This window comes from Pelophylax lessonae (genome assembly GCF_965119305.1).
Source record: "Pelophylax lessonae genome assembly, chromosome: 4".
Taxonomy (NCBI): Eukaryota; Metazoa; Chordata; class Amphibia; order Anura; family Ranidae; genus Pelophylax; species Pelophylax lessonae.
This window is the reverse complement of record NC_138771.1, coordinates 523,513,869-523,530,182: the sequence shown is the minus strand read 5'-3', so window position 1 is coordinate 523,530,182 and position 16,314 is coordinate 523,513,869. Positions and strand designations below refer to the sequence as shown.

Genomic DNA, 16,314 nt, shown 5'->3' with positions numbered 1-16,314 from the left:
AAAAAATCGCAAAAAGCGTATTTTGATTGGTTTGCGCAAAAGTTATCGCGTTTACTAACAAAGGGAAAGATTTTTGTCATTTTTGTTGTTTTTTTTTTTAACGCGTAATGGCGGCGATCTGCGATTTTTTTTGCGGTACTGCGACATTGCGGCGGACAGATCGGACCCTTGACTGACATTTTTGACACTTTTGGGGTTACCAGTGACATTTCTACAGTAATCAGTGCTATACATATGCACTGTTACTGTAAAAATACACTGGTAGTGAAGGGGTTAACTTTATTTGGAAGGGAGGGGCTGTGTGTGTCCCTAGGGGCGTGGTTTCTACTGTGATTGGCTGTGGCTCTAGCTGTAAGGACACTGATCAACGGATCTACATACCAGATCCGTTTTATCAGTGTCTTTGCAGCGAGGAGAATGACAGGCAGTTTGTTTACACAAGCTGCCTGACATTCTCCCTCTCCCCCGCCGATCGCCGAGTGACCGGCGGACATCGGGTCCGCTGGTCACACGCGCGGGGGGGTCCGTGACCACGCGGGAGCGGGAGCGCGCCCCGGGGGGCGCGCGCTCGCTCCCTAGACCCTCACAAGCAAGCAACGTAGCCCTACGTTAGTTTGCCTGTGAGGGGCTGACCGCCGACGTAGATAGTCGTGCGGCGGTCGGCAAGTGGTTAACGAGGAATAAAATGTATCTAAAACCAAACTTTACTTCTCTTTCGTTCATTGACGGACACAATGCTCCTTAAATCATAACTACTGAGTTATATTTCCTTCTCCAGGAGTAGGACTAGGCAGAACAAAAAGCACCTGGCTACACCCATGGGCCATCCTCAGCTTGGTATATAACCCCCCCTTGCACTAGGTAATCAGATTTAATCTGTCTAGCCAGGAGTAAGGACCTAGGCTCCTGGCTGGGATCTCTATCTTGCATCTTTTTGTTTTTTCTCTTGGCAGATCTACAATCAGTTGTCGGGCTGGATAATCTAGATCCAGTGGTTCCCCCCATCCCAGCCAGCGAGCACGTTCAGACCGCACCTACGTGCTAGGTCGGCTGCGACATAGCCTCATGGACAGAGGATGGCCTACGAGTTAAATGTCTCGCAGGGTCGCATACAACCGGGCTTGGGTCTGAGTCGCAGTGGTCCCTTGGCTGACAGCTCCCCTACTTCGGTGGCGAGGATTCTGTCTGGAGTGTTACCCGCACCATGGAAGGGTAAGTACAGTCTCCCCTCGCCCTTATTGGCGGATTTTTGGGGTGGACGTGGGTAACCTCCGGGACGGTCTGACCTGGCTGCCGGTTCCCTCCTCCCATCCTTAAATCTCTCAGTGAGCTGGGCTTTCCCTACTCCCTTTCCCTTCTGTCTGGACCTGGAGTCTGGTGGTGGTCCCAGGGCAGAGAATGCAGCAGAGACCCCTGGAGTCTCCCCCGCTTTTCCCACTATGGAAGGGTCCTTGGATAGTGTGTGTCCTGCCCTGGTAGTCTGGAGGGGTCCCAGTGTAGGAGACCCTTAGGTGCATGCTCTACTGTTTGCTGTGTGGGTATAGTGCAGGGGGGTCCCAGTGCAGAGACCGATGCAGAGTGCGCTGTGCAGTCTCCCCTAACGTGTGTCCTTAGTCCCCTTGCAGATGATGCAGCGTTGAAGAGGGGGCGCAGGGAAGATCCTGGCAGTATGCGTTTGTAGCTGATGGTGGCCATTTTCCCTTAGTCTGGCTGGTCTCCGCTCGGTGGCCATGTTTATGTAGCCCGATGCTGTCACGGGGGCCATTTTCCCCTTAGTCCTGGAGACGACCGAAGTCTCGTGGGGATGCCGAAGCCCCCCCCCCCTCTGTCTTCCTCCTCAGTTTCCTCTTCCTGTGCCTGGGACATATGAACATGGATGGCGTCCATGATGATGCTGGGTTTCGAATTCTCTGCGCTCCTCCGGTCGGTAGGGTGAGTCCTTGGGGGTCCCTGTTATCTCTCGCTCTGCTGATATGTGCCCTGAGCCTTGAGGGGATCTATTAGTGGTGCTGAGATCCTTTTTGTACTGTAGGGTCTTCCTTTCCTTATGGAGCCTCAGGGTCACATCTCCCCCCCACTGACCCCCTCATGGAGGTGGCAGGTCCCTCGGAACCCCAGCTTCCCATGGTTGCACTGACGGTGGTCCTGCAGTATTAGTGTCCCGGGTGGAAGTGGCGTGTGGGCAAAGGCCCAGGAGGAAGCGTCCCCTGCCTTCCCTTGCTTAGTCTGTCTCCTCTGATTCTGAGCCTGAAGCCACCGTGGACGGGGCCCCTCCAGGGGGGCTTAATATCACACCCCCAGATCCACCTGATAGTGAGGATTATTACTCCATGGTCGCAGCAAGGAATGAAAAAAGATGCACTTATCACTGCAGTGCATGAGACTTTAAAATGGAGGATGTGCCTGATGCAGCCATGGACGTAGCTGTGTTGTTTGGTCGTCTAGTACTCCAAAGGTGTTTCCTTATGTGCATTATATTGGCAGGTTTTCCTGTAAGGAATGGGAACAACCAAAATGGCCCTTTGTGGTCCCCAAACGTTTTGCTGTATGTTACCCTTTTGAGGAGTCCCTTTTAAAATGTGGCTCAGTTCACCAGTGTTGAACCCTTCTGTTTTCAGGTTGAATAAAGCAACCATGATCCCAGTAGAGGAATTCCCATCCTTTAAGGCAGGCCTCGACAAACCCCGGCGCCAGGTCGCATTTGCGACTAGAATTAGCGACCTGGCGCCTGGGGGGCCCTGCAGGAGGTGTCCTGTCCCTTTTGCGCCCCCACCTTCTTTCCCGAGTGCACGGACTTCCACGCCGTCCATAAATTGAGGCCCCGTCTTTTCGGCCTTCTTCTGTTAGATGAGAGGCTAGGGGAACTGGCGCCCTCTTGTGGTGGCCGGGAGTAATGCATGTTCTCAATGCCTTCCTGGAAGGAGATGGGAAGTTTTTGCAGGCTTCATCTCTCTGTCCAGTTACCTTTGCTTAAAGGTAAGTGGACAGGGAGTGTGGTTATTATTATTAATTTATTTTTTACATTAAAAATAAATAAATAATAATACATTTTTTCTTTTTAATTATTAAAAAAAAAAATAAAACATTCTTCTTTTTTTTTTTTTTTCAATTCTTATTAAAAAAAAAATGATTATATATATATATATCTCATTTTTTTTTTAATAAGAATTGAAAAAAAAAAAGAATGTTTATATTATATATATAATCTTTTTTTTTTTTTTTTTTCCTCATCGCCGTGCCACAGCCGAAGGCCCCTTTCACACGGGCTGTCTGATCGGGTCCGCCTGTCAGTTTTTCAGACAGACCTGATCGGACCCCTCATTCTCCTCTATGGAGCGGTAATCGGAAGATCGGATGGAAAAAGACAGACAGTCTGTTTCCATCCAATTGCCCTATAGAGGAGAGTGGGGTTCTAGTCGTATTTATGTGTAAATTTAGTATCCGTTTTATTAAATAAAGCTTGGTTGTTAGTTTTAAAAAAAAACTGGCTCCTAACTTTTTTAGCTGGCTCCTAGATTTCAGGCAAATTTGTCAAGCCCTGCTTTAAGGACCCGGCTGACAGGTAAGCAGAGGCTTTGGCACACAGCATGTTTACTATGGCTGGTTCGGCATTGTGGCCAGTCTTTGCCTCAGCCCTGGTGTCTCAGACCCTAACTGAATGGGCCAAGCTTTTGTGCCAGGGCCTGGGGGGTGAGCAGGTCCCCGCTGCTTATGTTGATTTAGTGGACCAGTTAGTCCATGGGCTACAGTTTATTTGTGATGCAGCTTTGGATACAACGCCTGTGCTGTCCAAACTTTCTGTTTCAGCAGTGGTGATTAGGTGAGTCGATTTGGCGCTCATCCTCAATTATTTTCTGTGGCTCGGATCGTAACCATTCTTCAACGGGGCATTGATTAGAAGTTGGCCTTGAGTACCATCAACAACCAGGTGTCTGCCCTGGCAATCTTCTTTCAGCGACTCCCCTAGCCATGCACTCTTTACGGTAGTTTGTACCTTCATTCAGATGGTTCGACATGTGGCTCCACCTGTACGGTCTCTTTTGCTACCATGGGATTTAGATTTAGGGCTTTTGGTTCTCCAGAATCCTCCATTTCAGAATATTCAGGAAATTCCCTTGTCTACATTATTCCAGAAGGTGACATTCTTGGTGGCCATTACTTTGGCCCACAGGGTATTGGAATTGGCGGCATTGTCCTGTGGCAGTCCCTATTTGCTAGTCCACAGGGATAAAGTGGTTCTTCGTCCCTGTCCATCATTCTTGCCCAAAATTGTCTCTGACTTCCATTTGAATGAGAACATTGTGTTGCCTTCCTTGTGTCCCAAGCCGGCTCATCCCAAGGAATTTCCTTTGCATACCTTGGATGACGTTTGTGCGATTTGGGTGTATCTGGAAGCTACTGAGTCCTTTCGGGGCTCCTGTGGCCCAGTTAGGGCTCCTGTGTACTGGTTAAGGGTACTTATGTTTAGCCATGGGGTTTTTTCCCAACCCCTCATTTTCCTTTTGGCACTGCTTTTTGACGTCCCAGTAGTTATGATTTGTGGAGCGCTATGTCAGTCAATGAACGAAAGAGGAAATTGTGATTTTTGTACTTACCGTAAAATCCATTTCTCTGAGTTAATCGACTGACCCAGCACCCACCCTCTATGGAGTGCTGATACTTCTAATACTGCTTGCTACTAAACTGATTACCTAGAGCTGAGATGGTGGTTATATACCAGCTAAGGAGGGTCAATGGGCGTAGCCAGGTGTTTTTTGTTCTGCCTAGTCCTACTCCTGGAGGGGGCAGTATAACCCAGTAGTTATGATTTACGGAGCGCTGTGTCCCTCGATTAACTGGAAATGGATTTTACAGTAAGTACAAAAATCCAAATTTTTTTTTTATTGGTAAAGTTTAAGATCTATGTCTGGTTTTGTTTTTTGCTGTCTGTTTCCTGTTGTGGAGATTTCCACCTCACTTCCTGTCCAAGAGATAGAGCTGAAAGTAAGAAGAGATCATTCCAAAGTAAAGGGACAGATGTCCTTAAAAAAGGTGCCCCTGTTGCAAAATTTCAACTTCTGTTACAGCTCAAAAATGTTGGATTTCACATAATGTATCGTACTAGAGGCAATGGTCACCATGACCAACAAAGTGGTGAATCTCCCTAGTGGGGTCACAGAACAATGAAAACCTCACAGGTTCTAACCCTTTCCCACTCCATCTTAACTAACCTACAAAGAGTTTGACCTTCACACACACTTTAAAGGGGACTTGGTTTCAGATGGTTACATAAACTTGTTGGGTTGGAAAACTAAAGCATAATGGAAGGGCTTAAATACTTGTCCTTCTGGAGAAGATGCTACTTCAGGTTCACCCCAGTTCTGGATACAAGTCTGTAGGCCTAAACCCTTGGGTATAGAATCTCTGCTCAGTAAGATCAGATAATTTGACCTTTGATCACAAGACCAAGTTGGTAATTTGCTGCCAATACCGATGGAAACCTGAAGCAGCGTTTTTCTAGGAAAGGCTGTTGCTTTAAATTCTCTATTACACTGTCAATTCCAGCAGGACTGGTGTCCTACTCTTATGGTAAAGCAGACTGCTTACAAATCTGGCCATAATACCTAGACACCTGCAACCTGTAAACTAACATTCTATTTTAGCTCTTAATGTATGTTTCTAGTTCTAAGACTGTGTTGTCTACATTAGCAATTGGGAACCAATCCGTGTGGTTTTCAGTCATGCTATCATCATGAAAGCTAACCATGTTGATTTTGTGAGGTTTCTTTACAACCAGGTCTTTGGCTTCAGCTGTCAGTGTGCCTCGCACAGAGGGTTAAACAGAGCCTTTGATAAAGAGGGCTCAACACTTTAGCCCTGGTTCACACTGGCGCGATTTGTAATGTGATTTGACAGTTCAAAATTTCATGACAATATGCACCCCCATTGCCGGCAATAGAACTGTTGAAATCGTTGCGACTCAAGTTGCAGTGACTAAAAAGTTTCCTGCACTAATAGTTTGGAATTTCATTGCAATAAAGACGGAGGTGGAAATCGCGCTGAAGTAGCGCGATTTCAAAGCCACACTGGTGTGAACCAGGGCTTAATGATGAGCAATCAAGGAAGCTTAAATTTTCAAGCCAAATTTCAGGCGTGTATCAGTTACTATAACTCTCTAGATATTTGTCAATTTGACAGTAGGGTTTACCGATAAGCTGCTGAAGATATTTGCAACTCCGCCCATTTTGGCCTGTCTTTTGGTTTTTTAACCAATAGGTAAAGCTTCCACTGTTTTTTTTTTTTTGTGAGATTCATTAACCACTTGCCGACCGCCCGCTGCAGATATACTGTGGCAGGCTGGCTCGGCTGCATAAACTGCCGTACCTGTACAGCGGTTCACGGGAGCGCTACTGGGGGTGAGAAGGGATGCCAATCCATGGGGCCGGGGGCCGCGATTGCCTCTGGGTACCCCCAATCGCTCCCCGCTGATGGAGAACGACGGTCTGCTGTTGTAAACACAGCAGACCGTTGTTCTCTCTGAAGTGATCACTTCATGATCATTTCACAAGTCCCTCCCCCATAGAGTTAGAAAACAGTCCCCTAGACTCACAATTAACCCTTTGATCACCTCTGGGTTTACCCATTCCCTGAGAGAAAAGACAAAAAAGAAAAGAGGGCGCATCGACCTACTGCATCACCACTAAAACCATTTATTAAAATACAAAAAAGTATACAGAATACTCACAAGGCAGGTGTGATAATACACACATCAACATTGCATATACAATCTCCAAGGTAGCCAAGGTCCCATATGTAGCAAATAGGCATACAGATTGCCGCATGGGGCTGCTGCGTTTCAGGGGCGAACCCCCTTCCTCAGAGCTGGCTCACAGCAGCCCCATGCGACAATCTGTATGCCTATTTGCTACATATGGGACCTTGGCTACCTTGGAGATTGTATATGCAATGTTGATGTGTGTATTATCACACCTGCCTTGTGAGTATTCTGTATACTTTTTAATATTTTAATAAATGGTTTTAGTGGTGATGCACTAGGTCGGTGCGCCCTTTTTTTTTTTGTCTTTTCTCCCAGTTGGTTCTGGATACCCTTGATCCTGAGGGGGCAGCAAGACCATTAGCTTTTTTACCACCTGAGTCTGAAGTGCACCTCTCTCTACTCCGTCAGATTCTACTTGAGCGCAGGAGATTTGTTTTACCCAGTCCCTGCCAGTGTCATTAATACAGTAACAGTGCATATTTTTAGCACTGATTACTGTAGTAATGGGTCCTATCTGTCCGCCGCAATGTCGCAGTCCCGTTAAAAATCGCAGATCGCCACCATTACTAGTAAAAAAAAAAAATGACAAATCTTTCCCCTTGTTTGTAGACGAGGATAACTTTTGCGCAAACCAGTCAAATTACTCCTATTGGTATTTTTTTTTTTACCAAAAATATGTAGCAGAATACAGACTGGCCTACAAGGATGAAAAATTTCGATTTTTTTTTTTTTTTTTTTTTCATTTTTTTTTCTTTTGGGAATTGTTCTATAGTAGAAAGTGAAAAAAATATATTTCTCTTACGTCCTCCGACAGTCGCCGCCTCTTCATATTCGTCACATATGGGGTATTAGACTTTGCTCCGAAGGAGTAGCTAGGCAACAGAATATGTTAACAATAAAGCTTTAACATATCCCACCCTCAAGGGGTGGTCCCCTCAGTCAATACCCTCCTACTTCCTGCAACCATATCTCAGTTTTAATGTCTAGCTTGTCAGGAGTGGCTGGCTCTCTCTGTGCTGGGACTTTCTGTCCCAGACTCTTTCTTCTTTTTAATATTTTGTTTGAGTTTTCTCTCTATCTTTACTTAGCTGTTATTTTTGTCAGCATTAGTTAGTTCTTCGGACGAAGAGGATCATGCGGACTGGGTCTCGGGCTGATCCCCCTGGTCGCAGGTCGTGGGTCAGTGGCTTCCCAGTCTGCCATCGAGCGTTCAGCCAGGTAACGCTCCTGGCACAGTGAACGACCCATCCCTGTTCGGTGCAGGGATGATTGGTGAGGTGGCTACCTCACCGGACGCTGTGCGGTTTCTTAACCTCCATTGTGTGCGTCTTGAATTGCGACTCTCCCTGCCTCATGTGCAGCGGCTTGTTCGCCTGTGCGGGTTCCCCACGCCATGTGAGGTAAGTGTATTTATGTGGGGACCTGTCTGTCTGGGAGGGTCTCAGTCTGGGACTGTGTAACCTGCCTTTAATCACACTGCTTGTCTCCCTATCTCTCGGCTGCATGCTGTGGGCTGCAAGGGGGGGGGGGAGCTGTATGACACTGTGTGTGTCAGGCTGGGCAGTGTGAGAAGCTGTGTGCTGTGGGGCATGTTTTTTCTTGGCATGTTTGGGCATATACAGCGATCGCTGCGGCGATCTAACATGTATCCTTATATGGGATGTAATGTGTGTGTTTTTATGCACTGTGGAGCGGCGTTTTCGGCGCCAAACGACGCCATTTTACCGGCGCCCGCTCCGGCCGCATGGTTTACATGCACGGCGGCCATTTTCTTGTAGCCTCCATAGGCTTACTTAGAGCGCCCTGGCAGCATCACTTCCTCTTTCCAGGAACACCGATCGAGGCAGCAGCGGGGTCTCCTCAGGTTTTATCCTTCTGTTCTTGCTATCCATTGCCTGTATTCAGTTTGTATATTCCCTGTGGGGGTCTCATTGTGCCGGAGTGTGGTGCGGTGGGCTGCGCTTGCCGCGCTTGCTAAAAGGGGGCAGTTAACCCTTGGTTGTCTGGCATTACAGGGGCAATGGATTCTCAGGAGGGCAAGTTTCCTACAGTATTGGTGGAAAGCCAGGGGACCGCTTTTTCCCCCCCAGGGGGGGATTTAGCTGCTATTGTGGCTGGCCTTGCTGCCCAGGTGCAAATGCTGGTGGCTGCTCAATCTACTAAACGGCCCAGAGTTGCTCTGTCCTCTGATTCTGAGGGTGAAGGTGATGGGGCTGTTCTGGCAGGGACCTCCTTATCGGGGTCCCGCTCCTCTCTTGATCTAGTGGGGTCTGAGGTAGAGGCTGAAGTTGAGGGGGTTGATAATTCTCCCCCTGGCTCGCCTGAGGAGCTTGCAATCATGGATGAGTTGATTGCTTCCATTAAGCAGACGCTACGTTTGCAGGACGAAGTGTGTCCCCCCGCTGCCTTGGCGGCTTATGGGACGCAGAGGAAACGCAGGATGCCGCAGGTTTTTCCCTGCAATGCTGATTTTCAGCGCGCTGTTAAGGATCAATGGCGCGATCTGCGCAAGCCTTTTGCGGTACCAAGTAAATTCAAGCTGCGTTATCCTTTCTCGCCTGCCACTGATGAACGGTGGTGTGTGCCTCCGCCAGTGGATCATGCAATTGCGGTTTTGAACAAAGCCACTGCGATTCCTGCAGAGGGTTCCCCTGTTTTCCGTGATGCCACGGATAGGAGACTGGAGTCTCTTGCCATCATACTTATTCTGTTACGGGTTCTATGCTTAAGGCTCTGTTTGCTTCTCTCATGGCGGCCCAGGCGATCGCAAGTTGGACGCAGATGCTTAGGCGCGTCCTAGTGGCCGATTCGGCCTCGGCAGCGACCCTGGATATGGTGGATCAGATCCACCAGGGTGTCATGTATCTGTGTGATGCGGACCTGGACCTGATTCCGTTGGCTGCACGTGTGCACAGCGTGGCGGTGTTGTCTCGCCGTCTGGTTTGGTTGAAATGTTGGTCGGTGGACCAATCTTCACGTAAGACCTTAGCCAATCTGCCTTATGATGGGTCTCGCCTTTTTGGGGAGTCCCTGGATGTGTTGCTTAAGGGGATCACCGGGGGTAAGAGCACTCTCTTGCCCCATTTCCCCAAGGCTAAGGGGGCTTCTGGGAAGAAGCATGCTAATTTTCGGCCCCCTCAGGGGTCCTTTCGTGCCTTTCGGCCGCACTACAAGGGCAAACCGTTCAAAGGCCAAGGCTCTCAGAAGAAGCCCTGGTCTGGGAAACAGAAGTCCGGCCAATCCGGACCTGCAGCCCATAACAGTTCGGCCTGAAGGGGCACCCTCACCCAGTTTTGGGGTGGGGGGACGCTTGCTCGGTTTTCTTCAGCCCTGGTTGGCCCGTGTGCGGGACAGATGGGTTCTGGAAATCGTTCGATCTGGTTACAAGATCGAGTTTCTCTCTCGGCCGGAGAGCAGATTTTTTCCCTCAAATCTTCAACTGTCTCCAGAGCGCCTGCGGGATCTGCACCTGGCGGTGCGGGACCTGAGGGCTCAGGGAGTGGTGGTTCCGGTGCCTCATCGGGACAGATTTCGGGGGTTTTATTCCAATCTGTTCACCGTGCCCAGGAAGGAGGGCAAGGTTCGTCCGATTCTGGACTTGAAGGCTCTGAACCGCTCTGTGCGGGTTCGCAAGTTCCGCATGGAATCCCTGCGCTCGGTGGTGGCTGCCCTCGTTCCGGGGGAATTCATGGCCTCCATCGATTTGAAGGATGCGTACCTTCACATCCCCATATTCGAGGGTCATCAGAGATACCTTCGATTTGCCATTGCGGAGGATCACTACCAGTTCGTGGCGTTGCCCTTTGGTCTCGCCTCGGCTCCGCGGGTCTTCACCAAGGTGCTTGCACCGGTTCTGGCATTATTGAGGGCCCAGGGCATTTCTGTCCTGGGGTATCTGGACGACATTCTGGTTCGGTCTGCGACCAGACAGGGTCTGGAGGAGGACCTGTCTGTCACAATGCAAACTCTGCAGGAGTTTGGTTGGACGATAAATGTTCCAAAGTCGACACTGAGTCCGTCGGTTCGTCTCCCCTATCTGGGAATGATACTGGACTCGGTGCAGGCGAAGGTCTTCCTGCCAGAAGACAAACTCAGGACTCTTCAGGAGGAAGTCAGGTCCCTCAGGGACGTTCCACACTCGTCTCTGCGGACGTGTATGAGGTGTCTGGGATTGATGGTCTCGGCCTTCGAGGCGATTCCTTTCGCGCAGTTTCACACGCGGGGTCTCCAAGCGGAGATCCTGTCCAGGTGGGACGGGCGACCTCAATCTCTGGATCTTCAGATCTCGTTGAGTCATCGCACCAGGGAAAACCTTCTGTGGTGGCTCCAGTCCCCGTTGGTGTCCGGGGGCAAGTCGTTTCGTCCGATCTCGTGGACGGTAATCACCACGGATGCCAGCCTGTCGGGCTGGGGTGGTGTTCTGGGCGTTCTGTCCGCCCAGGGGACCTGGTCGGAGGGGGAGTCTTCCCTCCCGATCAACATTCTGGAATTGCGTGCGATAAGGCTCTGTCTTCTTCGCTGGACGGACCGGCTGCAGGGCTGCCCGGTTCGGGTGCAGACGGACAATGCCACGGCGGTGGCCTACATCAACCACCAAGGGGGCACCAGGAGTGCCCGAGCGGCTCGAGAAGTGGCCGACATTCTATCTTGGGCCGAAACTCATGTCCCGGCGATAACGGCGGTTCACATTCCGGGAGTGGAGAACTGGCAGGCGGACTATCTGAGTCGCCAGACCCTGGATCAGGGGGAATGGTCTCTCCACCCGGCTGTCTTCCAGATGTTGTGCGCGAAGTGGGGTCTTCCAGATGTGGACCTGTTCGCGTCTCGCCTCAACTACAAGGTGAAGAGGTTCGTGGCAAGGACGCGCGACCCTCGGGCAGACGCGTCGGACGCGTTAGTGGCCCCGTGGCATCAGTACAGGCTGATGTACGCGTTTCCACCGATTCAGTTGCTGTCCAGGTTCCTTCGCAGGTTACACTCGGAACGCAGCACGGTGATTCTTGGGGCACCGGACTGGCCTCGCCGGTCCTGGTACGCAGACCTCGTGACTCTGGCGGTCGACGCCCCTTGGCGTCTGCCTCTTCGAGACGATCTACTGTCTCAAGGACCGATTTACCATCCCGCTTTACAGTCGCTGGCTTTGACGGCCTGGCTGTTGAGACCGAGGTCCTGAAGGAGAAGGGTCTCTCTCCAGAGGTCGTTCATACTTTGATCAACGCGAGGAAGTCTTCCTCGGGGAAGGTTTATTACCGTACTTGGAAGGCATATTTTGCCTGGTGTGAGTCCAGGGGGTTTTCACCCCGCACGTACTCGGTTTCCCGTGTGCTGTCTTTCCTTCAGACGGGTGTCGATCAGCGTTTGGCGCTGGCTACGATAAAGGGTCAGGTGTCTGCGCTGGCCGTTCTGTTTCAACGTCCCGTGGCTTCCAACTCCTTGGTTGGCACCTTTATTCAGGGTGTGCGGCATCTGGTTCCTCCTAGGAGGGATCCTTTGCCCCCTTGGGACTTGAATCTAGTCCTGTCTGTGTTACAACGTGCTCCTTTTGAACAGATCAGGGAGATCTCGTTGTCTATGTTGTCCAAAAAGGTCGCCTTTTTGGTGGCGATCACTTCGGCTCGCAGAGTGTCGGAACTGGCGGCTTTGTCCTGCAAGTCTCCGTACCTGGTTGTTCATTTGGATAAGGTGGTCTTGCGACCTAATCCTTCTTTTCTGCCGAAACGAGTTTCGGAATTCCATCTTAACGAGGATATTGTTTTGCCTTCGTTGTGCACGAAGCCTAAACATCCAAAGGAGATGAGATTGCACTCTCTGGATGTTGTTCGGGCGATAAGGGTTTACCTAAAATCGACTGAGTCTTTTCGTAAGACGGACTCCTTGTTTGTTCTTCCAGAGGGTCCTCGGAAGGGCATGGCGGCTTCGGCCTCTACCATCGCCAAATGGATCAGGCAGACCATTGAACAGGCCTATGCCTTGCAGGGGAAGGTTCCCCCTGTGCCTGTGAAGGCGCACTCTACTAGATCTCTGAGTACGTCTTGGGCCTGCCGTCATGGGGCTTCTGTAGCCCAGGTGTGTAAGGCGGCGACTTGGTCGACCGTGCACACTTTTCACAAAATTCTACAAAGTAGATGTTCAGGCATCGGCGGATGCTTCCTTTGGCCGCAAGGTTCTTAGTGCGGCTGTTCCCTAGGGTCCCTTGTGGGGACTCCTGGCTGTTGGGATAGTTTTTTGTATCCCCTGGGTTTTTTGTCTTTTCCTGGGTTGTTGCTCCTGTTGAGCACTTATTTTTGCTGTTGCCCAGCTGGTTTCCTTCCTTTGGTAAGGTTCCTTTCTTTGATGTGGAGACTGCGTTGCCTTTCGGCGCAGATGCGTTTCCCACCCCTCATGTTTGCACTGCTTTGGGACGTCCCCATATGTGACGAATATGAAGAGGCGGCGACTGTCGGAGGACGTAAGAGAAAACGGAATTTTTGTAAAATCTTACCTGTAAAATTCCTTTCTCTGAGTCCTCCGACAGTCGCCGCCCCGCCCCTCTTTTGGGGTTTGAATGTATACTCTACTGCTATTCCACTAAAACTGAGATATGGTTGAAGGAAGTAGGAGGGTATTGACTGAGGGGACCACCCCTTGAGGGTGGGATATGTTAAAGCTTTATTGTTAACATATTCTGTTGCCTAGCTACTCCTTCGGAGCAAAGTCTAATACCCCATATGTGACGAATATGAAGAGGCGGCGACTGTCGGAGGACTCAGAGAAAGGAATTTTACAGGTAAGATTTTACAAAAATTCCGTTATTTTTTTGTTTATAGCGCAAAAAATGAAAATCACACAGGTGATCAAATACCACCAAAAGAAAGCTCTATTTGTGGGAAATAAAAGGACATCAATTTTATTTCGGTACAGTGTCGCACAGTCGTGCAATAGTCCATTAAAGTAACGCAGTGCCGAATCGTAAAAAATGGGCCTGGTCATTAAGGGGGCAAATCCCTCTGGTCCAGAAGTGGTTAACATATCTTTGTTTGGTAGTGGCACAGGGACTAAATATTCATAGAGGGCATAGTAGAATTGATCTTTATTGTAATATTTTATTAACTGCTACTCTTTGTTTTCTGTTACAGAAGCTGCCTTACACATGAAGATGAGAAAGTTGCCATGTATGGTTCCATGGTGTTTTTCACTTGTATGGGGGAAGACAAAATGGCAGACCTTATGGTGCCTGCGAATCTCGGGGTTGCTGTTAACGTTATCACAGCCTACAGCAAGTGGCCAAATGCTGAGTGGTTGTATGTGTTGCTTTCCTTACTTTTCATCCCTTTTTACTTAGACTGCTCCTTTTATGTTTCATAATTGCTTTGTTGTAACCTTTTTTCCTCTTGCACTATATATCCAAAAGTATTTGGACACCCCTCCAAACTATTGAGTTCAGATGTTTCCATTGAAGGGTACTGTTCATGCCACAGCATACAAAAATCTTTTAGTCTACACATCTAACCTCATTTGGGGAAGGCCCTTTGTGCCCCTGTATACATAGGTAGCTCCATAAAGTCATGGTTTGAATTTGGTGTTTAGGAACTTTAGCAGCCTGTATAGAGCCCTGATCTCAACCATACTGAACACCTTTGGGTGGTTCCTTCCTCTGACCTCCACGTCAACATAGGACAAAGAAATCTGTGCGGAGAACAAGACTTCTGCAAGTGTATTTTTCTGAACAGGCTTCAGCAAAGAATTTTTCTTTATGGAGTTGCATTCAGCAGCGCAGGCCATGGTAGAGGAAAGTATTTTATTTCTTTTATTCCTTTGCAGAGTCATAAAATTGGCTAAACTTTTAACTGGTTATTGAAAGTATGTAATTAGAATATGGCGGCCATTAACATTCCAGCTCAGGAATAATAGCTGCAAATAATATAATGAAGATAAGGAAAATCTGTTTTGATAAAGCAACTGTATGGCCTAGATGCAAATCCCACTGTTGTTTCCCCTATTACCACTTCATGTTTTGTTTGGGTAGCCTGCCGCAAAAGAATGTGACCCTAATCCCTTTTACCCCAGGGTCCTCCGCTTGGTCTTATGAAATGCCTCTACCAAGATTAAAAGGGAATGAGAAATTGCGTGCAAGTAGAGGTTTTATTTGAATGAATGGCTTGAAGAACAGAAAATCCTCCCACTTCAAAAACAAAAAAGAAAAGGGGGAGAGAAGGTTCTTGTTTCATGATCAATGTAATCGCTGCCATGGCCGGACATCCAGATCCCACATCGCTTTCCTGGGAGCCAGAGCATGCTGGTCAGTTCTGTGCACTTGGCGAGCTTACCATACAGATGTACACCCCACTAACGCCTCTCAGCCATTTTTGAAGTAAGGTGTGGACAATGGTGGTATTGTACTAAGCTGGATGCCAGCCTAAAAATCAAGTACTTACATGCTCAGTGTAAGTGGAGACAATGAGTCCTCTTAATCGTTCCTCTTCTCTTTGGTCTTCATCAGAGGTCTCTTTAGTCTTGGCTTTCATCTGTATGTGTGGAATGTGATTCACAGTGATTTAGCAGCTGCATAAAAGTGGAAGACATTTTTTTTTCATCTGTACCTCTAATTAATGTGCCTTACTTTTTAAGTTGTGGCATGGAAGTCAGTCTTTTTGATATATCGGGTATGAAATTTCAGTCCCAATCTGGGTAAAATTTCTTAGAGCTGTAATGCTGGCACTGCAAAAATTGGTGTCGAATTTGCAGTTTCAGAAGCCTGCATGTCTGCATTGGAGGTGGACCCCCCCAATGACATCAGCTTCTATTTCAGAAGACCATTTCAGGTATTTGCATAATTTTTTTTATTAATTGATCTGGTGACCTTATCTGAACCTTGTCTTTACGCTGGTGACTTTACTTTAGAGGATACATTGTGTCGTTTTTAAAATCACATTAGCCTTTCAAATATAACCTACTCCTGTTTCCTTTATATGTCCTGAGCAGTTTATATATAGTGCTTTGCCTACCTGCTATACCAGTGTTTCTCAACTCCGGTCCTCAGGGAACACTAACAGGCCAGACTTTAAGTATTACCTTGGGGAGATGCAGACTAGAATACTGCAATCACTGAGCAGCAAATTATATCACCTGTGATGTATTTCAGTTTTCTTGCAAACCTGGCCTGTTACTGTGTCCTGAGGACCGGAGTTGAGAAACACTGTGCTGTACTGTAGCTAGTTTAAGGAACACAGGCTGCAAAAAAGAGGGTTTGAGAGCAATTAAAAAAAGAAAAAAAATACTGGGTGCTTCCATGATGCAGTATTTGCAAATAATATCGGGCTTACTGATAGGATAAGAGGAAAAGTGATGCTACTTCCAAGTCTCATGCGGCTTGTACCTCCAGCGTATGGGTGCAGTGGAGTGATCTCATGGCTTTTCCTAAAGCAGTATTAATCCCAAAAGCAAACATTTAGTATATTGCCACTTAACAAATCTTTTGTTATCTGCATTTGTTATCTTTTTTAGGCTTTCTTTTATTTTCACCAGTTGATCCAGCCAACAAGTCTGTTTTTTAACAGAACAAGCTGTCATGCAAATGT

General features: G+C 48.3%; 1 protein-coding gene across 2 annotated transcripts in view; it reads left to right on the top strand.

Annotated features, from left to right (window-relative positions):
- ATXN10 (ataxin 10) overlaps positions 1 to 16,314 on the top strand; it is a 216,946-nt gene that overhangs the window by 83,015 nt on the left and 117,617 nt on the right. For both annotated transcript variants that reach the window (XM_082254890.1, XM_082254889.1), the window contains one exon: positions 13,873 to 14,037. In XM_082254890.1, coding sequence (XP_082111016.1) covers positions 13,873 to 14,037 — 165 coding nt within the window. The remainder of the gene's footprint in view (positions 1 to 13,872; positions 14,038 to 16,314) is intronic.